The sequence below is a fragment of the Polyodon spathula genome, chromosome 25 (genome assembly GCF_017654505.1).
Source record: "Polyodon spathula isolate WHYD16114869_AA chromosome 25, ASM1765450v1, whole genome shotgun sequence".
Classification (NCBI taxonomy): domain Eukaryota; kingdom Metazoa; phylum Chordata; class Actinopteri; order Acipenseriformes; family Polyodontidae; genus Polyodon; species Polyodon spathula.
This window is the reverse complement of record NC_054558.1, coordinates 9,163,790-9,178,087: the sequence shown is the minus strand read 5'-3', so window position 1 is coordinate 9,178,087 and position 14,298 is coordinate 9,163,790. Positions and strand designations below refer to the sequence as shown.

The following is a 14,298-nucleotide window of genomic DNA, read 5'->3' as shown; positions in this document are numbered from 1 at the left end:
TATATCATAGAAATCTCTGACTCTGTTTTGTTCTGTTCATATCAAAATTGTGGACTGGATAAGAACCATAACTCTTCATAACATAAACCAAACAAGGAATTCAAACCAAAGGCATAAAATACATTGCGAGGGTGACTGGGTGCAGGAAAGCTGAACTATCCAACCAACAGAAACATCCCCACTCACCCTGCAGAGAAGTCATCCTGGATGTAGCTGCCCAGTACTGATCCGGCTCTAACAAGTTCTGCTGGCTGATCATTTGCTATTTTCTTCTGTTCCGTTGCAGCTGCTTCTGTCCTAGTCACCTAGAATGGCAGACTATTGTCAAGCAATCATACGATATGCTTCAAAATACAGATCTCTAAATTCCACAGCACTTCAATCCTTTCCAGTAATATCGTCAAAGGTCAAAATATGAAATCAGATATGAAAACTTATGAGCAGGGTGCTTATGTCTTTAAGATGCTTGTTTCCCTTGTTCCTAAACAACACAAGTGAATTACCTTTGTGCCAGACGAGCGCTCAAGCTCTCCAGAAGTGTCTTCTGTGTCTCTTTGAAGAAAAACAAGTGGCAATACAGATTTGTATTCAGACTTAGTTAAACACAAGACTGAGCAATTATAATAAATAGTGAAAATTATGTCCAAAACCTTGTTAAATGATTCACTAAACATCTCATTTGAAGTAAACATATTATATGAAATATGATATATAGTAATATAAGAAATCTACTAATAACAATAGTAATAATAGGATGAGAGAGTATAAAGAGAAATTATATTAAGTGGGTATCAATGTATCCACTTGGAGGAAAAGAAGGCTAGGTAGAGCTTGCAAAGGCATCATTGGGTCAGTTTTTAAGCTTCTGCACCAGTGCAAAGCTCACAAAACCATTTAAAGAAATCAATTCAGGAGGTTTAAACTTAGCCCTGCTGGTGCAGACAGAAAACTCTTGTATAGCGCAGTGTCTCAGGAGGTGTCTCTTACTGTCGCCTCTCCCCCTGTGCTTGCTGCTGCTGCTGCTGCTGCTGCTGCTGCTGTCTGCGCACCTCGGAGCTGCGCATGTCCTGCAGCCGTGCGCGCGCCTCCTGCAGCTGCTCGCGAATGCCCTCTAGCTGCCCTTCCAGCTCACGGTTGGTCCTGCGCAGCGTCTTGTTCTCGAAGCAGGTCGCATGCTGTCGGATGCGCAGTGTGTGGACGCTCTCCTCCAGCTAAAAGGGGCGAGGCAGAGACACAAGCAGTCAGGGTCAGGTCACAGTTAAGAACACCATTCCAGATGCTTCAGCACAATAACTCACAGAATATCTGTCATTACCTCATTCTGAACCTCGACCAGATGCTGCACTTCATCAGTCTTCTTGTCCAGCTCCTTCTTCAGCTCCTTGCCCTGGGAGCGAGATTTCTTAAAGCTCTGTTGAAGGACAATAAGGAACGGGCAGGCATGCACAAGAAATCCTTTTTAATTGACTTTGCTTTTTATACTTTGCTTTTAGCATTTTAAAGTTATAAAACTAGACACACATATCAATGAGAGGTCTTTGTCAAAGTTAAAGTTGACTGAAATTAACAGCGATCACTCGGATCACTCCTGAACTGCAAAACCTAAGTGGGATTACTTGCAATTAGCCTTACCGGTAAGCCCTTCGAATTATAAAGAGTAGCTGGAGGCATTAGGCAAACTGAACATGTGATTCTTTGAGTGAGTGCATTTAGCCTGAAGAAACCCAAAGCAAAGTATTTCCAGCAACACATGGATTTGGAAGAAACACTGCAGTGTACCAGTTATTGGAGCTCACTAATACTGATACTGTACAATACCACAGCGAATGACGCTTGTGATACTGTCACTATATAAAAGTACGAACAATAATACCAGCATACAGCGCAGTTCTGCAATGGCAGCCTCATACTACTGCAGCTGCTACATGGCTATCAATGGTGATTCAGTGAGGGAGGTGAGCTGTGGTCAGGAACCTGCCTCTCTGTGCAGTCGCTCTTTTTCCTGGCTGATCTGCTGCTCCATCTCCTCATACAGCTGCCGCACCTCCAGGTTGTGCTCCACGATCCTCCTGTCACAAGAAACACACCATAGTGAGCCAACACACCCTGGACCATGTCTATCTGTTGCAGTGAGGTTCTCCAGTGTGCACATGTGTGAAGCACTCACCTCTGCAGAGTGAGCTCCAGACCCTCCTTCTCCTCCCTGGCCTCGCGGATCTGAGAAGTCACCTTGGCCACGAACTCCTCCAGGTTTCCCAGGAGATGAGGCTCATTGTGCCGCAGCTCCGCCCACAGCTTCCAGATCTCCGACTGGCTGCCAGGACACAGAGAGATGGCCCATTAGCACCACTGCCTGGGACAGGGATCAGAGAATCAGACTTGGTCTGGGAACTGTGCTGTGGACCAGAATCACACTGCAGCAGCACAGAAGTGATTAAGAACAGGTAAACTGCAATCTCAAAGTCGGAGGACTCAAACACAACTAATAAAGGGAATAGTAAGAGCTCTAATGAAACCAGGAAGATCATTAAGGACATGCAATATGAGGAGGAAGGACACCACAGTCACGTGCTGTAGTAACAAGTCTGAAGACTTGCTCTATTCAAGAGATATTCTCCCCTTCCACAGAGAAACAGCCCTCCACCTCTCATACCCCCAACAGCACCCCCCCTCCACCCCCCTGCACTCCAGACTCTTACTCCTCTAGCAGGTTGCTGGCCCCCAGCTTGTCCATGAGGGCCAGGAAGTGCTGTTTCTCCTCGTCGTGGATTTCCTCCGGCAACACAATGCCCTGGGATTGGTAGAGCAGGGAGGGTGGAGACACTCTCTCCTCCTCCTCCTCCCTCTGACTCGCTCTGTGTTGGGCCTCCAGGAACTCCCCTAGACAGACAGTCAGACAGACAGACAGAGGGGCATACCCAATAGTCGTGAACATATTAAGAGTATAGGTTGAATACCTTTTGTCAATTATTTCCTGGAATTCTAATATTCTATATTACCCATACTGTATACTGTATATTTTATATATACTGTATTAATATATCATTATTAAGGAGAGTGGTGTTTATTATCATATCACTCAACCAGTCCATGTGGTTTCCATTGTACATTGACTATGTGCAGTACAGTCTGTTACACACATCTGTGTATCCTGGGCTGGGTACCACGCTTACCCTGACCTCTGTGTCCCTGCCTCTGTGTGGGACAGAGCCCTGGTACTCACTCAGCGCTGCAGAGAGATCCTCGCTGGTGATGTAGCCACTGTCCTCTCTGTCCAGCCGGTCAAACACCTGGTCCAGCTCCTCCAAGGTGAGAGGCAGATCCCCACACACCTCCTGGGAACAGAACGAGGAGACGAGGGAGCTGACACACTCACTCACCCAGGACTGGGCCACTAGGCCTAGAAGCACTTTGATTGAGAAGTGCTGTTGTGGGTACTGCTGCTGTGTTTGTGATTTGTACAGCCATTTCTGATTATCATAAAAAACTGCAATATCGAAACCAGTGAATGACTGAAGTGTTGCTTCCTATTCAGCCAAGTCTTCTACAGGTATGATTTACTAATGAGCGGGTAATTAATAAAATGTGAAATAATGAGGAAGCACTTCACCTACTCCCTCTGTAGCAAGGCATGGAATAGTAACCCGTATTCATGAACACTAACAGACACTCCTCATGTTTTAGCTTTCCTCTCGATCTGCAGCGCTGTGCTTTTGTCTTACACCTCCAGATGGGTGCGCATTTCCCCCTGGTGGCAGTACCTGCATCTCTGTGCGGGTGATGTTTCCCGTCCCTTCTCCGTCACTGCCCTGGAAGAGCTCCTGGATCTTGCGGAGCGCGTTGAAGGTCTCCTGGCCCTCCCGTCGTCCTCCGAGCTGGCCCCCGAGGTTCTGCACTCTTCTGGGGCCCCTGCGGCTGGAGCCTAGCTTTCGCTTTCTGTCTGTCACGGTGAAATCTTTATCCTCGGTGCTCTGGGGCTGGCAGAGCATTGGCAATGGGGTGACTCTCTCCTCCTTCCCCTTGCAGGTACTGGGCTGGACCTCCAGGAACTCCCCTGGGGAAGGGGAGAGGACAAAGATGAAAACAATGCGGTCAGAAGCTATGCTGCAAATTGAAAACTCCTGGATACAATAAAAAATGTGGGTGCATTGGCAAAACCATTGTTACACTGCACTTACACTTCTGTTACAGTATTTAATACATATTGCTAATATAGTGGTTCTGTCCTCACAAACACCGAGATGTGTGTGAACAGTATGTCGTAAATATTAATAAATCACAAATTCAGTGTGCCTGTAATCTGAAGAGTCTTCAATACCTCCATAGAGAAACGGTTTAGCGTCTCCAGTTAGTGTTGTTAGCACATCCAGAGTGCAAATTAAATTAAAAATATAGCTGAATGATGCCTTTACCCTCCACGCTCCCAATTCATTTATTTAAAGGATGGTACTCACTCAGTCCTGAAGGGAGATCCTCGCTGGTGATGAAGCCACTCCCCTCCCAGCCCAGCCCCTGCTCCAGCTCCCCTGCAATGACAGGAGGATCCACCAGCAGAATCTAGAAACAAAACAGGGTGTCAGAACTGGGAACTGAGAGACAAGGCCAACACAGACACTCATAGGACTGAACCCCCATGAAGAACAATAACCAACCTGACTATCCCCCTGTGTGGTGAAGCCTCTCTCCCCCTGGACCTCCTGGATTTTGTGGAGCTCATCAGGAGTTTCCTGGGCCTTCTCTCCACTCTCCTGAATCACACCATCCAGGGTCCCCTCTCCCGTCAGCAAGACCCCAGGGACCTGCATTCTACGATGTCCTTTACGGGTGGAGCCCAGCTTTCTCTTGCTGTGCACAATGGCATTCTCTTCATCCTCAGCTCCGATGGGAGGCTTGGTGCTCTGGGGCTGGGAAAGCATTGGTGCTGGGGTGAGCCTCTCCTCCTCCCCCGTCTCCTTAACACTAGCACTGGGCTGGTTTTCCACAAACTCCCCTGGGGATGGAGAGATATTCTGGCTGGCAACCTCCGTTTCCAACCCCTGATCCAACTCCTTCTGAAAAGTAAGACATCATGTTATAACTGGGATACAGGGTCAACACAGGCACTCTCAGGACTGGACCCCCATGGGGAAAAATAACCTACATAACAATCCACCTGTGTGCTGAAGTCTGTCTCCTTGTGGACCTCCTGGATCTTATGGATGGGATCAGGAATCTCCTGGAAATTTTTGTCACTCTCTTCCATCATATCATGCAGGGGCTTCTCCTCCTGAAAATAAAACAGGCTGTTAGACCTGGGAGATAAGGGCAACACAGGCACATTCAGGACTGGACCCCCATGGAGAAAAATAACCTACCTGACTATCCCACTGTGTGCTGAAGCCTCTCTCCTTGTGGACTTCCTGGATCTTCTGGAAGGCGTCAGGAGTCTCCTGGACCTTCTCTTCACTCTCCTCCATCACATCGCCGGGGGACCCCTTGTCTCTCCCCAGCTGGCCCTCGGGAATCTGCATTCTGCGATGTCCCTTGCGGGTGGAGCCCAGCTTTCTCTTCCTGTGCACCATGGCATTCTCTTCATCCTCGGCTCCCTTGGGAGGCTCGGTGCTCTGGGGCTGGGAAAACATTGGGGCTGGGTTGACCCTCTCCTCCTCCCCCTTCTCCTTAACACTAGCACTGGGCTGGTTCTCCACAAACTCCCCTGGGGATGGAGAGATATTCTGTCTGGCAACCTCCGTTTCCAACCCCTGATCCATCTCCTTCTGAAAGGTAAAACAACGTGTTATAACTGGGATACAGGGTCAACACAGGCACTCTCAGGACTGGACCCCCATGGGGAACAATAACCTACCTGACTATCCCCCTGTGTGTTGAAGCCTGTCTTCTTGTGGACCTCCTGCATCTTGTGGAGCTCATCAGGTGTCTCCTGGAGCTTCTCTTCACTCTCCTCCATCACACCTCCTGGGGACCCCTCCTCTCCCAGCAGCTGGCCCTCAAGAATCTGCATTCTGTGCTGTCCCTTGCAGGTGGAGCCCAGCTTTCTCTTCCTGTGCACAATGGCTTTCTCTTCATCCTCAGCTCCGATGGGAGGCTCGGTGCTCTGGGGCTGGGAAAGCATTGTTGCTGGGGCGACACTCTCAACACAGGCACTCTCAGGACTGGACTCCCATGGAGAAAAATAACCTACCTGACAATACACCTGTGTGCTGAGGCCTGTCTCCTTGTGGACCTCCTGGATCTTATGGAAGGGATCAGGACTCTCCTGGAAATTTTCATCACTCTCTTCCATCATATCCTGCAGGGTCTTCTCCTCCTGAAAATAAAACAGGGTGTTAGAACTGGGAGATAAGGCCAACACAGGCAAATTCAGGACTGGACCCCCATGGGGAAAAATAACCCACCTGACTATCCCCCTGTGTGCTGAATCCTCTCTCCCCATGGACCTCCTGGATATTTTGGAACTCATCAGGTGTCTCCTGGACCTTCTCGTCACTCTCCTCCATTACATCCTCCAGGGGCCCTTCCTCTTTCTGAAAATAAAACAGGGTGTTAGAACTGTGAGATAAGGCCAAAACAGGCAAATTCAGGACTGGACCCCCATGGGGAAAAATAACCTACCTGACAATCCACCTGTGTGCTGAAGTCTGTCTCCTTGTGGACCTCCTGGATCTTATGGAAGGGATCAGGAATCTCCTGGAAATTATTGTCACTCTCTTCCATCATATCCTGCAGGAGCCCTTCCTCTTTCTGAAAATAAAACAGGGTGTTAGAACTGGGAGACAAGGCCAACACAGGCATTCTCAGGACTGGAACCGCATGGGGAAAAATAACCTACCTGACTATCCCCCTGTGTGCTGAAGCCTCTCTCCTTGTGGACTTCCTGGATCTTGTGGAAGGGGTCAGGAGTCTCCTGGACCTTCTCTTCACTCTCCTCCATCACATCGCCGGGGGACCCCTTGTCTCTCCCCAGCTGGCCCTCGGGAATCTGCATTCTGCGCTGTCCCTTGCGGGTGGAGCCCAGCTTTCTCTTCCTGTGCACCATGGCATTCTCTTCATCCTCAGCTCCCTTGGGAGGCTCGGTGCTCTGGGGCTGGGAAAACATTGGGGCTGGGTTGACCCTCTCCTCCTCCCCCTTCTCCTTAACACTAGCACTGGGCTGGTTCTTCACAAACTCCCCTGGGGGTGGAGAGATATTCTGGCTGGCAACCTCTGTTTCCATCCCCTGACCAAGCTCCTTCTGAAAATTAAAACAGCGTGTTATAACTGGGATACAGGGTCAACACAGGCACTCTCAGGACTGGACCCCCATGTGGAACAATAAACTACCTGACTATACCCCTGTGTGTTGAAGCCTGACTCCTTGTGGACCTCCTGGATCTTATGGAAGGGATCAGAAATCTCCTGGAAATTTTTGTCTCTCTCTTCCATCATATCCTGCAGGGTCTTCTCCTCCTGAAAATAAAACAGGGTGTTAGAACTGGGAGATAAGGCCAACACAGGCAAATTCAGGACGACCCCCATGGGGAAAAATAACCCACCTGACTATCCCCCTGTGTGCTGAAGCCTCTCTCCCCATGGACCTCCTGGATCTTTTGGAACTCATCAGGTATCTCCTGGACCTTCTCGTCACTCTCCTCCATTACATCCTCCAGGGGCCCTTCCTCTTTCTGAAAATAAAACAGGGTGTTAGAACTGGGAGATGAGGCCAACACAGGCATTCTCAGGACTGGAACCCCATGGGGAAAAATAACCTACCTGACTATCCCCCTGTGTGCTGAAGCCTCTCTCCTTGTGGACTTCCTGGATTTTGTAGAAGGGGTCAGGAGTCTCCTGGACCTTCTCTTCACTCTCCTCCATCACATCGCTGGGGGACCCCTTGTCTCTCCCCAGTAGCCCCTCAGGAATCTGCATTCTGCGCTGTCCCTTGCGGGTGGAGCCCAGCTTTCTCTTCCTGTGCACCATGGCATTCTCTTCATCCTCAGCTCCCTTGGGAGGCTCGGTGCTCTGGGGTTGAGAGAGCACTGGCGCTGGGGTGAACCTCTCCTCCTCCCCCTTCTCCTTAACACTAGCACTGGGCTGGTTCTCCACAAACTCCCCTGGGGGTGGAGAGATATTCTGTCTGGCAACCTCTGTTTCCAACCCCTGATCCATCTCCTTCTGAAGGGTCAACACAGGCACTCTCAGGACTGGACCCCCATGTGGAACAATAAAACAACGTGTTATAACTGGGATACAGGGTCAACACAGGCACTCTCAGGACTGGACCCCCATGGGGAACAATAACCTACCTGACTATCCCCCTGTGTGCTGAATCCTCTCTCCCCATGGACCTCCTGGATCTTGTGGAGCTCATCAGGTGTCTCCTGGAGCTTCTCTTCACTCTCCTCCATCACAACCCCTGGGGGCCCCTCCTCTCCCAGCAGCTGGCCCTCAAGAATCTGCATTCTGCGCTGTCCCTTGCGGGTGGAGCCCAGCTTTCTCTTCCTGTGCACCATGGCATTCTCTTCATCCTCAGCTCCCTTGGGAGGCTCGGTGCTCTGGGGTTGAGAGAGCACTGGCGCTGGGGTGAACCTCTCCTCCTCCCCCTTCTCCTTAACACTAGCACTGGGCTGGTTCTCCACAAACTCCCCTGGGGGTGGAGCGATATTCTGGCTGGCAACCTCTGTTTCCATCCCCTGATCAAGCTCCTTCTGAAAATTAAAACAGCGTGTTATAACTGGGATACAGGGTCAACACAGGCACTCTCAGGACTGGACCCCCATGGGGAAAAATAACCTACCTGACAATCCACCTGTGTGCTGAAGCCTATCTCCTTGTGGACCTCCTGGATCTTATGGAAGGGATCAGGAATCTCCTGGAAATTTTTGTCACTCTCTTCCATCATATCCTGCAAGAGCCCTTCCTCTTTCTGAAAATAAAACAGGGTGTTAGACTGGGAGACAAGGCCAACACAGACACTCTCAGGACTGGATGCCCATGGGAAACAATAACCTACCTGACTATCCCCCTGTGTGCTGAAGCCTCTCTCCTTGTGGACTTCCTGGATCTTGTGGAAGGGATCAGGAGCCTCCTGGACCTTCTCTTCACTCTCCTCCATCACATCGCCGGGGGACCCCTCGTCTCTCCCCAACTGGCCCTCGAGAATCTGCATTCTGCGCTGTCCCTTGCGGGTGGAGCCCAGCTTTCTCTTCCTGTGCACCATGGCATTCTCTTCATCCTCAGCTCCGATGGGAGGCTTGGTGCCCTGGGGCTGGGAAAGCATTGGCGCTGCAGTGAGCCTCTCCTCCTCCCCCTTCTCCTTAACACTAGCACTGGGCTGGTTTTCCACAAACTCCCCTGGGGATGGAGAGATATTCTGTCTGGTAACCTCTGTTTCCATCCCCTGATCAAGCTCCTTCTGAAAATTAAAACAGTGTGTTATAACTGGGATACAGGGTCAACACATGCACTCGCAGGACTTGACCCCCATGGGGAACAATAACCTACCTGACTATCCCCCTGTGTGCTGAAGCCTCTCTCCCCATGGACCTCCTGGATCTTGTGGAGCTCATCAGGTGTCTCCTGGAGCTTCTCTTCACTCTCCTCCATCACACCACCTGGGGTCCCCTCCTCTCCCAGCAGCTGGCCTTCAAGAATCTGCATTCTGCGCTGTCCCTTACGGGTGGAGCCCAGCTTTCTCTTCCTGTGCACAATGGCATTCTCTTCATCCTCAGCTCCCTTGGGAGGCTCGGTGCTCTGGGGTTGGGAGAGCACTGGCGCTGGGGTGAGCCTCTCCTCCTCCCTCTTCTCCCTCACACTGGGACTGGGCTGGACCTCCAGGAACTCCCCTGGGGAAGGGGAGAGGACAAACATGAAAACAATGTGGTCAGAAGCTATGCTGCAAACTGAAAACTGCTGGATACAATAAAAAAATGTGGGTGCATTGGCAAAACCATTGTTACACTGCACTTACACTTCTGTTACAGTATTTAATGGATATTGCTAATATACTGGTTCTTTCATCACAAACACAGAAATGTGTGTGAACAGTATGTCATAAATATTAATAATTCACAAATTCAGTGTAACTACAAGTAGTTAATGTGCCTGTAATCTGAAGAGCCTTCAATACCTCCATCGAGAAAAGGTTCACTGTTTCCAGTTAGTGTTGTTTGCCCATCCACAGTGCATGATATCACTGGTACTCACTCAGCCCTGAAGGGAGATCATCGCTGGTGATGAAGCCACTCCCCTCCCAGCCCAGCCCCTGTTCCTTGTCCCTTGCATGGACAGGAGGATCCACCAGCAGCTTCTAGAAACAAAACAGGGTGTCAGAACTGGGAACTGGGAGACAAGGCCAACACAGACACTCACAGGACTGGACCCCCATGAGGAACAATAACCAACCTGACTATCCCCCTGTGTGGTGAAGCCTCTCTTCTCCTGGACCTCCTGGATTTTGTGGCGCTCATCAGGAGTCTCCTGGGCCTTCTCTCCACTGTCCTCCATCACACCCTCCAGGGGCCCCTCCTCACCTCCAAACCAGCCCTCCGGGTTCTGAATTCTGAGCTGTCCTTTGCGGGTGGAACCCATCCTCCGGGACTTGGCAGACTTCTTCCTGTCTGCCATGACGCTCGGAGAACGCTCCTCCCCTCTGCGCAGAACAGCGAAGGAGGGTTACAGTATAGCACAATGAGGATCTGTTTTAAAGATCACCTTGTAATGCATTTTTCTTTAAGGATTTAATTCATAATTATGAAAAGCTCAATAATGCTCAATTTAGAATTACAGAAGTCTCTGTGTATAGGAACACCTTCTAAAATAACTCTTCAGCTTAGTGAACACCCTTGTGTTGAAACAGAATTTTCCCATTATAAATGCTTCACCTAAAGGAGCAGAAACTTTGCTTAAAATAACTCCTTTTTGACACAGACAGCGATTCGTTTAAACCTGATACAGTGCTGTTTAGTAACCTGCTAACTCATCATCATCAAACCCATATTCAAATGGTTTCTTCAATCTTTTCAAAACTGACTTGTCATCGAGAGAGTAATCTAGAGCTGCTGCTGCATTTTTAAAGATGTGTTAGAGGTGCTGTGTTAATAACCATTGTGTTCAAATCCGTGCTTGTTTTGGATAGTGCTCTCATATTAATAATTACTGCTGGAGCCACTGCTGTACTTTTACCTTATGTAGGGGTGCTTTGTTCATTTAGTTTGTCAGTTAGTTTGTTAACATTAGTTCATTATTGTAGTTTATTAACATACTCTTGCCTATTGCTTTTCTCTTATTCTGTTAATTTCATATGTTGATGAACATGCGTCATGACATATGTAATAAATACATTTGCATTTATTGATTCATAGCGTGATTGGTCTTGGCATATTGTGTCATGATTGGTCTTGCCTCTCTGTCTTAGAGACACTTGCTAAGAGCACACTTTTGCTTCTCGGGGCTGTTCTCTGAGCCAGAGATGACTGTACTACCAAAGAAACGTAATCAATTCATTGAATAAAGTTTCCACAAGTCAAGGTCTTTTCAAGATCTTTGTTATTGAATTTATTACATTTCTTTTAGTATTGCTCAAGGATTTAAATTAGTTTACATGCATTTGAAACTCAAAAGTAGTTTCAGTACTACATTGAAAACGTACTATATATTAACTGAACAATCAATACAAAACCAACCCCCTTTGTTAGCATGACCTCAGCACTTTGCTTTAGTATCAAAAGCATTGAAATTACAAAACCGACTCAGAGCTCCTTGGTATTCTTTACTTCTTTCTTTGTAGTTGTGCAACATTACCGTGAGGGTTTTGCTAGTGGCACAGTGAAAGGCTTGTATGTATGCTTGCTGTTGTTTCTCTGGTAGAAGTGGTTTTATATCTAAGAGGAAATTAATTTGGATAATTAGGCAGGATATTATATTGCTCCATTGCAAAGCAAAAGAAAAAAGAACAGTTTCAAAATTAGAAATAATAAACTGTGTGATGTACGTCTCAATGGTACTGTAGCTTTCAATTAAAGCCAAACACAGTTCAGTCACAAAATGTGTTGAATTTCTTACTATATCTGTGCAATCTAGAGCTTCTACAAAACTACTGTCACTAAAGAAAGCGCTTCGTCCAGTTCTTCAAACCTTCATCACGAGCTATACAGAAGAAGTAAAGTTGGAAATGAATTTCATAATGAATAAGCTTGGAAAAGTTTACAAAAACTTGAAAATAGCAAAGTGAGTTTTTCTCAGAAGCCTGTACACATATTGTGGCTTTCCACATCCTGAAATGTCTTTATACTTTTTTCAGAGGTTAGTGGTTAAACAGACTAGTGACTGTACCAATTCAGAGCCATGTCTGTTTGCACCCTCGTACCCTTACCCGATCAACTTGGAATACTGGGATCCCAAGCTGAAATATCACCCTATAGTTTGGGTTTGTGGCTAGGGATAGGGTAAGGCCATTTTAATTAACTACTACAAACCCCTAGCCTATGGATAATTTTTTTTTTTAATAACACAATCTGTGGTTGACCTACTAAAATGAATGTACTAATTCAGGGGCCTCCAACCCTTGTGCTGGAGAGCCCCAATCCTGCAGGTTTTATACGAGTCTTTACGTCATTAGTGGCTAATGATCTGGAACACATCTTGACTAATCTTGACTAATTAAGCCAATAATTGGTGCAATTAAGTAACTGAGAGTTCAGTTGAAACAAAACCCAGAAGACCTTGTGGCTCTCCAGGACCAGTGCAACCTTTTGAATAATGTTGCATTAATACATTGAATTACATATGCTTTGTAGTTTTCCATACACTTAATGAAAAACTGATAGAAATGGAAAAATGTAACATTTTGAAATCCAACATGAAATATTGCACTACTAATGGCTTCCGATACCATTTTGTAGTTTATATGATTACATGTGATTACAAAGTGATTTCTAAAAGCTGATTTGAGTCACTGATGATATGGCTTTCAAAGGCTTTAGATGAAATGAATTGTGTGTTCGCTTGTCGACGCTTTAAAAATATAAATCAAGGGACGTGGTTACTTTAACAGGCTTTAAAAATCACTTTGCGACCTGGTTCTTATTTTGCCCCTTTTAAAAACCATACTGATTATGTACTAAGCTCCTCTCATTTGCAGGTTAGTAATACCAATGTTCCTACATAGTACCTGTTTAAAAAGAAGTCTTAATAATTCAACCATGTAGGACCTGCCACATTTGCATTCCTATTAAATTGATAGCATTTATTTATCACCCACCCTCATAGTCCATCTCAACACCTTATCTCTCGCCATCATCAGGACAAGGACACAGAGCTCCGAGAGGACTCAGAGGACACTTTCTAGTCACGCTGAGCCTTTCCACACACTGTACTTACCGAGAGACGCGTGGCTTCTTGCTGTGTGCTCGGTACCGCTAGAATGAGCTCGACAGAGTTTCAGATGCTGTGGTGCGGAGCGAATAGCTCTGCTGACCCATCACGGCAGGCAAGCTTCTTGTGGGGTTGCTTCATCGCAGGCTCTTGGGGTGGTTTCCTCTTTAAGAAACTATAGCAACACGGAACTTCCTGTATGCCTGCTACCCACTAGCAACTGTCTACAAAAGTGTTGAGTGTGCTTCCACTTTCTGACAGCAGCTACCGAACTGCCATGAAGCCTGCAACAGACAGACTCATCTGTTTGATGAGGGGCTCTGCTGAGCAGTGGCACAAAGAAGACCCTCTTATTTTGCAGACTTCTAAATGCATTGTAATGTGTCTAATGGTTTGTTAGAGACTGCTGTCATACCAGGTTCGCTAGTTTCACTTAAGCTACTTGCAAAATGTTGAAAGCCCGAGGTGACAGGAACTTGCACTGGTTGACTCAGTTGTCGGTGTGAAATTCAAATTAACATATCTATGATCTAAACATACATTCAAGACACAAAATACACGCTCGAGACAAATGTATCAGCGCTGTGAAAGAGAAATAGGCATGTGTTATAACACTAGCAAACATGTTCCAAGACAATTAGAGCAAGCGTTTCAACACCTGATCTGACATTCTGGGTGGTCTGGTTCCAGTGTGCCACACTGACCCAAAGATGGTGAATACCTTTGATAAACCTGCTTCAAAGTTTCTTTTTCCATTAAATGGATACAGACTCAGGACAGAGAGCGGTGGTGGGATGGAATGGGCTACCTAGTCATGCTGTTGAGGCAGAAACACTTGGGTCCTTTAAAACCCAGCGTAACAAAGATCAGTCAGCAGCTAGGAAGCGGACCAGCACTGATGGGCTGAACATAAAGTCTGAAGAGTTGAAGAGACCTTGACTTGTGTAA

At 47.3% G+C, this 14,298-nt stretch overlaps 1 protein-coding gene across 1 annotated transcript in view; it reads right to left on the bottom strand.

Moving 5' to 3' along the window:
* The window catches only part of LOC121300214 (titin homolog), a 28,465-nt gene extending 14,984 nt beyond the window's left edge, over positions 1–13,481 (bottom strand). Inside the window, exons 1-27 of the mRNA XM_041228708.1 lie at positions 13,357–13,481; positions 10,381–10,627; positions 10,183–10,285; positions 9,481–9,821; positions 8,990–9,391; positions 8,774–8,902; positions 8,283–8,684; positions 7,750–8,151; positions 7,533–7,661; positions 7,321–7,446; positions 6,830–7,231; positions 6,613–6,741; positions 6,396–6,524; positions 5,846–6,307; positions 5,355–5,756; positions 5,141–5,266; positions 4,653–5,051; positions 4,455–4,557; positions 3,762–4,054; positions 3,224–3,335; positions 2,700–2,880; positions 2,168–2,314; positions 1,979–2,069; positions 1,316–1,411; positions 988–1,211; positions 504–552; positions 187–305 (exon numbers count right to left, since the gene is read on the bottom strand). Of these exons, the coding sequence (XP_041084642.1) occupies positions 187–305; positions 504–552; positions 988–1,211; positions 1,316–1,411; positions 1,979–2,069; positions 2,168–2,314; positions 2,700–2,880; positions 3,224–3,335; positions 3,762–4,054; positions 4,455–4,557; positions 4,653–5,051; positions 5,141–5,266; positions 5,355–5,756; positions 5,846–6,307; positions 6,396–6,524; positions 6,613–6,741; positions 6,830–7,231; positions 7,321–7,446; positions 7,533–7,661; positions 7,750–8,151; positions 8,283–8,684; positions 8,774–8,902; positions 8,990–9,391; positions 9,481–9,821; positions 10,183–10,285; positions 10,381–10,602 (5,720 nt within the window). The 5' untranslated portion in view covers positions 10,603–10,627; positions 13,357–13,481. The remainder of the gene's footprint in view (positions 1–186; positions 306–503; positions 553–987; positions 1,212–1,315; positions 1,412–1,978; positions 2,070–2,167; positions 2,315–2,699; positions 2,881–3,223; positions 3,336–3,761; positions 4,055–4,454; positions 4,558–4,652; positions 5,052–5,140; positions 5,267–5,354; positions 5,757–5,845; positions 6,308–6,395; positions 6,525–6,612; positions 6,742–6,829; positions 7,232–7,320; positions 7,447–7,532; positions 7,662–7,749; positions 8,152–8,282; positions 8,685–8,773; positions 8,903–8,989; positions 9,392–9,480; positions 9,822–10,182; positions 10,286–10,380; positions 10,628–13,356) is intronic.
* Between the last annotated feature and the right edge of the window lie 817 nt (positions 13,482–14,298).